The sequence below is a fragment of the Phodopus roborovskii genome, unplaced genomic scaffold (genome assembly GCF_943737965.1).
Source record: "Phodopus roborovskii unplaced genomic scaffold, PHOROB, whole genome shotgun sequence".
NCBI lineage: Eukaryota > Metazoa > Chordata > Mammalia > Rodentia > Cricetidae > Phodopus > Phodopus roborovskii.
Genome location: NW_026126418.1, coordinates 28,173,665 through 28,182,970, shown reverse-complemented (window position 1 = coordinate 28,182,970; position 9,306 = coordinate 28,173,665). Strand labels below are relative to the sequence as shown.

General features: G+C 40.2%; 1 protein-coding gene across 1 annotated transcript; it reads left to right on the top strand.

The window, feature by feature from the left end:
* Positions 1-1,978: 1,978 nt before the first annotated feature.
* Pjvk (pejvakin) lies at positions 1,979-9,154 on the top strand. Its single transcript, XM_051183987.1, has 6 exons — positions 1,979-2,216; positions 3,014-3,209; positions 3,975-4,116; positions 7,326-7,443; positions 8,565-8,663; positions 8,861-9,154. Exons 1-6 carry the CDS (start codon positions 2,006-2,008, stop codon positions 9,151-9,153), a joined length of 1,059 nt encoding a protein of 352 aa, XP_051039944.1. The 5' UTR covers positions 1,979-2,005; the 3' UTR covers position 9,154.
* Positions 9,155-9,306: the final 152 nt, after the last annotated feature.

Sequence of the window (9,306 nt, the reverse complement as noted above, 5' to 3'; positions counted from 1 at the left end):
CTTTAGTGGCGCAGAGGCTCAGTCCTTTGTCCTTAGAGGAAGGCCCTTTCCGGTGAAAAAGCTTCTAGTAGGCCAAGAGCCAGCATGTTTGAGGAGCAAGGAAGAAAGATTAAGGGTTGGGTTACTTCAAGATCGGTTCGAAAATTCCGAATGCAAAATTGCTAGGAAAATTCCGGATGTCGGTCCCAAAACTTGAGATCCGTGAGTGTAGGCTAAAGGGACGGAAAGCTGTCCCAGGACAGGCTGGTGTAAGATTACTGGATCCCTGAAACCCTCTCCTGCCTGGCGGGCTCCTGTGGTCTGCGGGCTTTAGGACTGTGTTTCTCAACATTGCTAATATTGCGACACTTGAATACAGTTCCTCAGGTTGTGGTGACCCCCAACCATAAAATTATTTCGTTGCAACATAGTTTTGCTGCTGTTTTGAATCCTAATGTAAATATCTTATATGCAGACTATCTGATATGCAACCCCCCCCCCCAAACGGTTGTGACCCACAGGTTAAGAATCATTGCTTTAGGAGACCGCAGGATTCCGGATGAGACCTGGGAGGTGGGGTGCTCAGTAAGGACTTTTAGACCAGTTAGTTTCCAGCATCGCTCTTCCCGCCCCTGCTGGTTTATGCAGTAAGGACTGATAATCTAGCATACATTGTGCTGTGGGTGTGTCAGACAGCGACACAGCAATTGTGAACTACTTTGCACAACAACACCTGTGCTTACTTACCTAATGCTCTAGAACTGAATTCTAGAAATGTCCTCACGAACAGACTGCTATCAGATATATATATATATATATATACATACATGTATGTATATATATATATATATATATGTATATATTTGGTCAGAGAACAAAAGTAGTTAATTTTGGGACGGAAATTTGGTTTTGGTTGTATGTGAGCCCAAATACTTGGAAGCAAGTAAAAATATCCAGAATCGAATTAAACTGAATTCTACTGGGACTTAGGTTAATCCTATTCTCTCTTCCTTTATTTCTGCATAAAGAGTATAGGTTACTACCCAATAATGCTATTACACTCATGTTTAATAAAAATTATGTAATAAGGACCAAAAATATGTCAACCACCTATGGTCATGCAATATCCCAGTGTAAGTTTTTTTCTTTCTAGAATTGAATTTAAATGGATCCATAAAACTCCTTGAAATTAAACCAAAACTTTATGTAACTATTTTTCTAGGTTGGGTGATTGGGACAATAGTGAGCAAAAAGGAAGTAAATTCATCAGGTGATGTAGTTTGAGCCACTGGCTTAAAGTAGGAGATTGCCATAGTAGTTTTTAATACATAATATAATTTGTAATTAAAAGCCTTTAATATTCTATAGAGAGCTGCTTACAATTGCTCCTTTGTATTCTGTGGATTGATATTTGATATTAAACACATAGTTTTTAAGCACACAAAAATCACAGTGAGAGAAATGCTCATGTAATGATGTGTATACTGTGAGGACTCAAAAGTGCTTTTCTGTTTGTGACCAAAACTCGCCTGCTGGACTGGTGAAGGGATTCCTTTTGGATGTCCACCGTAGATAGTATCCACGCCTAATGTTAGGGCTCAGTTGCACGGTTTCCCAGAGGACTTTGTGCTCCTTCTGAACTGGTTTATTGCCTGTGGCAGAGCACTCTCAATTGTGGTCTCCTCCAGGACATTGGTCATATGTTTGAATTGGTATTTTGTGTATGCTTTCGTTTTGTAGACTGCCATTCCCAGTTAGGCTTGCTTTTAGCATATCCTTTTACACTGCCATCTATTATTCATTACCTGAGTTCATGAGGGGAGGCAGTGTTGTGAACTGCACACCGGTAAAGTACCTGGTGAGAGCATGCTTTATAGTTCTAACCTACGTAATTGGATTTATCATCAAACAAGGCTCAGTTTGCTGTCTGATTTTCTTCATCCAAAAATGGGTTTGTAAAAAATTAATATTAAAAAAAATGGGTTTGTTGCCTGAGGGTTGCAGTTGATGACTTCTTGATATTACTATGTTTGCTGCTGCTACCAAGAGCTTTGTTAAACAAGTTGGAGATGGAGGGAGATTAGTGCCTGTTCCGAGCCTCAGTGAGGCGGACAAATACCAACCCCTGAGTCTGGTGGTTAAAAGGAAGCGGTGTTTTCTGTTTCCTAGACACAAATTTTCTTCAACACCTTTCACGCTTAAAGATGTCCTCCTAGGAGACCGAGACATTTCAGCTGGTAAGTTTAAATGTTGAGAAGTGACTCTCCATGGGGCTGTATCAGTAATAACCTAACAGAGGTTGTATACATTAATTATATTAACAATACACATTTTTATGATTAGAATCAACCTTTATGTGGTAGTAGTATCATTCAGATGAACAATGCTTAAGTGTTTATAGCTTCAAATCTCTTATTGCTTAATTTTAAAATAAATTATAAGTTGTTTTTAACTAATTAGACCAAGAAAGTGATGTTATTTTGTCCTGTATACTATAGGACATTATTTGGTCTTACCCATTTCATGTGATCAATAACTGAAAGTAATTATTTTACAGTTTATTACAATAGGTAAACTCAATTTTTTAAAAAAATGTGGGTGTTGGGGGGTGGGGGTTGGACCCTCAAGCTTACAAGAATGCATTTTACCATCTCCCAACCTTGAACTGTACTTTTAAAATAGATTATAAAATAGGCATGATGGCTAGTCACTGGTTGTGGACACTTGTTTTTCTTTCAACTACCCATAGATCTTGATTGATGTATATGTATTCTGTTGTCTGAACAGAGAATTTGAGGGTTTTTTTTTTTTTTTTTAGTATCCTGCCATTTGTGTGTGTGTGTGTGTGTGTGTGTGTGTGTGTGTGTGTGTGTGTGTAGTAAAATTGCCTAAAATGCTACTTTTCATGTGGTTGAAATGCTGTTTAATTAACATGGGGGCAAAATAATTTTTCAGTCAAGTTAACATGATACTACATAAAGTCTATGTAAGATGAATTTGAGACACTTAAAAATATTAAGTTCCTTCTCCTAAGGCATTTCATCTTATCAGTTACTGAATTATGAAGATGAGTCAGATGTCTCCCTCTATGGAAGGCGAAGCAACCATATTGTGAATGATGTTGGGATTAATGTTACTGGATCTGATTCCATCGCTGTCAAAGCTTCATTTGGTGTAGTAACCAAACATGAAGTGGAAGTATCAACATTACTCAAGGAAATTACTGCACGGTCAGTACAAAGATCCTGGAGTATCACTGTATTCTCATTAAATGCTTTAACTGTATTAACTCCATTGCAAAGAATGCTTAAAATCTTTGGGCTATCTTTTAGAAGCTAATTTATATTTTCACTTCATGTGAAAGACTACATATTATTGACTAACCAGTACCCCAACCCAATCAAAAATCATTTGATAAATATTTTCAGCTGTTTCACAAAACATCACTCTGGTTCTGCACTATTTGCTAAATTATTCAACTGAAATAATATGAGCTGTGCTTCCAACAGACTCTTAACAGACAGAACAAAACAATCTGTAGAACCAGGAGATTCAGGTGTGGTTGTACATGCCAGTAATCCCAAATACTTGGGAGAGTGAGACAGGAGAATCACAAGTACAAAGCCTGTTTGGGCTACATAGTGAGTTCAAGTCCTTGTTGGGCACATTATTGAGGATCTGTCTAAATAAAGAGGGGGTGGGTAGCTGGGAGGTGGCTTACAGATAGAGCACTTGGCTAGCATGCACAAGGTTCAGTCCCCATGGGTTCACTCCCCAGTTCTACAAAACTACTGCCATGCCAGCACTCTATAAAACATGAAAAACCATTGAAGGAAGAGGCAAATTAGTTAAGGGATTTATATTTTCCGATTTACAGTATGCTTGCCTCAATTCACACTTAGCTAAGATGGACCGCGAATAACACAACATGTACCTTCCATTATGTATAACCACCTATTAAAGCATCTTATGCATATGTCTTCCCCTCCCCCTAGAAAAATTAACTTTGACCACAGTTTGATCCGACAATCAAGGAGCAGCAGGAAGGCAGTGCTGTGCGTGGTCATGGAGAGCATCAGGACCACACGGCAGTGTTCCCTGTCCGTGCATGCTGGGATTCGAGGCGAAGCCATGCGGGTAAAACACACCTAGGGATTCACCAGTAACTCCAGAGTCACTACAGAGTTTTTAAGAAGTTGTCCCTAATGGGTTTGTGCCTTTCATCAAAGGCAGAAAAGAAAGAGCTCAGGTTGTGTAGGGGCTTCACTCCAGGGGGTTATGCTTCAGAATCAGAAGAACAGCCAAAACAACAAGGGTTCTAAACACGTGTAATGCAAACAAACCACTAATTCTGCCAGTCAAATAGTACTTTAGTGTTGTGTTAAGAACAAAAAGTAAGTCTGGATGTTGCATTCTTTGATTATTATTACTATTTTTAAGATTTATTTATTATGCATACAGTGTTCTGCCTGGATGTATGCCTGCAGGCCAGGAGAGGGCATCAGATCTCATTACAGATGGTTGTGAGCCACCATGTGGTTGCTGGGAACTGAACTCAGGACCTTTGGAAGAGCAGCCAGTGCTCTTAACCTCTGAGCCATCTCTCCAGACCCTTCTTTGATTATTTTAAGTAATGTAACTAATACTGAATTTTTTAAAAAGTTGAGTTTTTGACCTCTTTTTTTAACATTCATTTATTTTGTCTTCTTCACGTGTGTGCAAGTATGCACATGCCACAGTGCCCATGTTGAGGTCAGGGGACAAACAGTGGGACTCAATGTTCTCCTTCCGTGTGTGTCATCTTCTGTGTCACAGAGAGTACACCCAGGTGGTTAGGCACGGCGGCAAGTGCCTTTATCTGCTGAGCCATATCACCATCCCTGAATTTATATTTTATATGGAAATAGGTTTTCTAATTAACGTTATCTTATTAACAAATGTGCTTTATTTTGTGTCAATCCTTTTAAAAGTTAGAAAAATGGGGCAACAGAAATGACTAGAAGCAAATAGTTAATTGAGGCCAGCCTGGTCTACAAAGTGAGTTCTAGTACAGCCAGGCTTGCTTCACAGAGAAATTCTGACTCGAACAAAACAAAACAAGTTCAGAGAACTGGCTGCTCTTTGAGAGCACCCAGATTTGGTTTCCAGCACTCTCATGGTGGCTCACAAGCGGCCCTAACTCCCGTCCCAGGAGATCTGATGCCCTCTTCTGGCCTCTGTGGGCACTGCACATACATGATGCACATATATGCATTCGGGCACTCGCACATATGCATAAAATAAAAAATCTTTAGAAAAATTTTAAAAATAGAAAATTACTTGTATTGTTTATCCTTACCAACCAGTGATGCATAGTGCTGATTTGATAGGCTCAAAGCCGATTGTTAGGTGACATTTTATTCTATAGTAAAAAATAAATTGAAATTATGATTTTATAGGAAAATGGATGGGACTCAGAAAGGCAAATATTGCATATTTTTTCTTATGTATAGAACTGAGCTTTAAGTGTGTGTGTGTGTGTGTGTGCGTGTGTGTGCGTGTGTGTGCATGTGTGTGCATGTGTGTGCATGTGTTTGTGTACAGGTCATGAAACCATAAAGAAGGCCATGAAAGGGGAAGTAGAGATTGGGGGGGAGGGATGGAATACATGAGATATGAAAGCAGAAGTGAGGAGTACATGCGGGTGGACACTAGTATGAAGGTGGAAAGGGGAGGGCAATGGCAGAGGACAAATTAGAACAAAGTACATTTACACACACACACACACACACATACACACACACACACACACACACACACACACACACACACACACGCCATCATGGAAACCATAAATTTGTATACTAGTTTAATTTTTAAAATGGCATGGCCCTGTCTATAAAGTACTTGTTCTGTATGGGGACCTGAATCTGACCCCAAGCAACAGGATGGACGATAAGTGTTATAGTGTGCAATTTACAGTGTTACAGTCTGTGATTCCAGCATGAGGGAGGTGGCAGAGAGAGGAGAATCTCTGGAACTGACCGGCCTTCTAATAGCCTTATGCAATCAGTGAGCCCCATGTTCAGTGAGGAACTATCTCCAAAAAAAAAAAAAAAAAAAAAATGATGGAGAGCTATAGAGGAAGACACCTAAGGCTGACCTCTGGCTTCCACATAATCCATATACAATACATGTGGTCATGTACCCCCATGCATGTGCACACACATACAAACACATACCTGTGCATACATCACACACATAAATGAACAGAAAGAGAAAAAACCCCATCTTGTAGACATTGAATATAGATGGGTGCTAGCAGAGCCTGGGGGTGGTGGAAACTGTTATTGTTGGATAAGGTATAAGGTAGGAACATTTAGTTCTGATGGCCCATGGCACAGCAGAATAAAGACAATTAATAATGTTACATATTTCTCAAAAATGGTTAGAAGAAAGGAGTGTACTTATTATAAAGAAACAGTGAAAGTTTAAGGTGGTAGATTAATGCACTAAACACCCTGAGCTGATCACTGTCCAACGTGCAATGAACCAAAGCAGCACATTGCTTCTCTTAGGCGTGCACAAAAATGGTGTGTTGGTAATTCAGGAAAGAAAACAATAAAATAAAACCATTTGTTAAAAATATAGGACTAGGACCAGTGAGATGGTTCAGAGTAGGGAGCTTGCTGCACAAACCCGGTGGCCTGAGTTCTGTCCCCAGAACCCATGATAGGAGAAGAATGATTCCACAAAGTTGTCTTGTGATCTCTCTGCATGCACTGTGGCATTTGCGCCGCCCCACACACATCGTAAAGAAATACCTCTTAAAAAGTACAGGACTAAATCTTCTCAGCCCTCTCCAGTTGTAATTTAACGGAGTGTGCATAATCTGCGTAAGATGACCAAGACATTTCAAGGACATAGGTGCCTTCTTATGAAGCTATCCCTTTGTATCCATCACTACATTGTCAGAATCTATTTCAGACATCCTCCAAATTCTGATTAGCATCGGTAATTTGAGGGGCACAAGTTGAAACATTTGCTTGATGGTGCTCACCTGGGTGACTGGGAAAGCTGCCTGCTGCTGAGGGGCTTCTGAAGTAGATGGGCCAAGCTGGAAGAAAAGGGTTTATGCAAGAACGCTGTCTGACACTAATCACTGACTCCAGTTCTAAAGTGAGGACGCTGAAAGGTCGTGCATGGGTGTTCATCATAAGGTTTAACTGAGGCAGGGCAGCTCTTTACTTGTGTAAGTGGCTGTGCTTTGTTTTGGGTGGGCTTATGGGAAGTTTGTTTCTCCAACAAGCTTCCCTGCCCTGATATGCTCTGTAGTAATGTTAACTTTATCCATTTGTTTACTCTAGTTTCATTTTATGGATGAACAGAATCCCAAAGGAAGGGAAAAAGCTATTGTTTTCCCGGCACACACAACTATAGCTTTCAGTGTTTTTGAACTCTTCATTTACCTGGATGGTGCCTTTGGTGAGTAAAAGATAAGCCTGAAACACAAGTGACGATATTTTTAAGGAGAATGTGATAGAAATGAGTCCCTCCCTCTCTCCCTCCCCCCTCCTTCCTTGCTTTCCTGTCTCCCCTCTCATTTCCATGATTCTAGAGGCACTATGTATTCAGTAAGGTCAGTCATGTAGGGTGAAGTAGCTAGGAAAGCACCCGCCTACTTTCCCAGCCCTTCTTCTATGCTTCTTACTGAAGCCTCCTTACTACCCCAACTACAGTTACAGGTTAGGAATAAAACGAGGTCCGTCGACAAAATGTGCCTTAGCTTTTGTGAGAAGGATAATAAATGACTTCTAATAGGCAGCTTGTAGAAGTGTCAAATAAGGAATCTGAGGGTAGTAAGATGTCTGCAGTCTCTGGCGCCCAAATGGACGGCATTAGTTAATAATCCTGCTTAGACATAACTTCCTAGCTGCACATTCCCTTAAAAATAATAAGCACTTCATAACTTTATAAACACTTTAAACACTTTATAAACTGAACTTTGAACCCTGCAGCAATCAGGTTTTGTAATTATATTGAGTGTGCCATGAGAGGAGTATAAAATGGCATTCATCAAAATGTAATCTACTTATGTGCAAATATTTTGATCCTTTGTTTCTCATGCTTTAGGTGTACTGAGACATATATATGGTAACAGAGGAACAGGGTATCTAGTTTCTAAAACAAAACATTGGAAATATCCTTAGGGGACCCAGTAGTGGTACATCCCATGAGCACAACAGAGGAGGACAGACCATGATGAGTGGGTAGCTCTGGACATGCAGTGATCTCTGAGAGATATTTTAAAGAACTATGTATGATATGGAACTGTTTCTGGAAACATACCTTAAGTTCACACCCACGGAGCTTCTAATGGATACACTAGGCCAGTGCCACACAGGCTGGGTACAGGCTGGGCTAGAGGTGTGTCACTGTATGACTTTAATCTCTCAATTTTGTACTTGTAAATGTATCTTTCCTCAAATGTGTAAAGTTTAACTTTATTGAAAAAAACAATGAATTGCATGTATGAGAATTCATATCCTCTATGAAATACTCAAGTATTAGTTAAGTTATGATAACATCTCAAATTTGTTTCGTAGACCTTTGTGTCACGTCAGTGTCAAAAGGAGGATTTGAAAGGGAAGAAACGACAACCTTTGCCATGTTCTACAGACTGAGAAATATACTCTTTGAAAGAAGTATGTCTGTTGAAGGGGGTTTGTGAAAGCATTCTTCCTGTGTCAGTATGTGAGGCTGCCTACTCAGTAACCCATCATTGAACACATTTAAAGCCCAATTATTTCCTGATGGATGGTTGGGATTGATGCCTTTCTAACGCTGCTTGGGTTGTATAGTTGTTTGGACTTCTAACATGTTTTGGGGTTCTGTTTTGCAGATAGGAGGGTGATGGATGCCATCTCTCGTTCCCAGCTTTACCTGGATGACCTCTTTTCTGACTACTATGACAAACCTCTCAGCATGACTGACATTTCGCTCAAGGAGGGGACTCACATCCGAGTGAACTTACTAAACCACAACATTCCTAAGGGGCCCTGCATACTCTGCGGGATGGGGAACTTGAAAAGGGAGACCGTTTATGGCTGCTTTCAGTGTTCAGTGGATGGAGTGAAGTATGTGCGGCTTCATGCAGTCCCTTGTTTTGATATTTGGCACAAAAGAATGAAATAAAAGGGAAAGGGAATAAGCATTGTTGGTGTGTTTTTGTTTGTTTGCTTGGTTTTCGGAAACAGGGTTTCTCTGTGTAGCCCTGGCTGTCTTGGAACTTGCTCTGTAGACCAGGCTGGCCTCAAACTCATAGAGAAACACCTGCTTTTACCTCAT

Excerpts from the sequence above, each read along its gene's own strand:
- Pjvk (XM_051183987.1), top strand. The coding sequence starts at position 2,006 with ATGTTTGCTGCTGCTACCAAGAGCTTTGTTAAACAAGTTGGAGATGGA. Across the intron at positions 2,217-3,013 it reads AGACCGAGACATTTCAGCTG|GCATTTCATCTTATCAGTTA; the intron begins GTAAGTTTAAAT and ends CCTTCTCCTAAG. Across the intron at positions 8,664-8,860 it reads AAATATACTCTTTGAAAGAA|ATAGGAGGGTGATGGATGCC; the intron begins GTATGTCTGTTG and ends TCTGTTTTGCAG.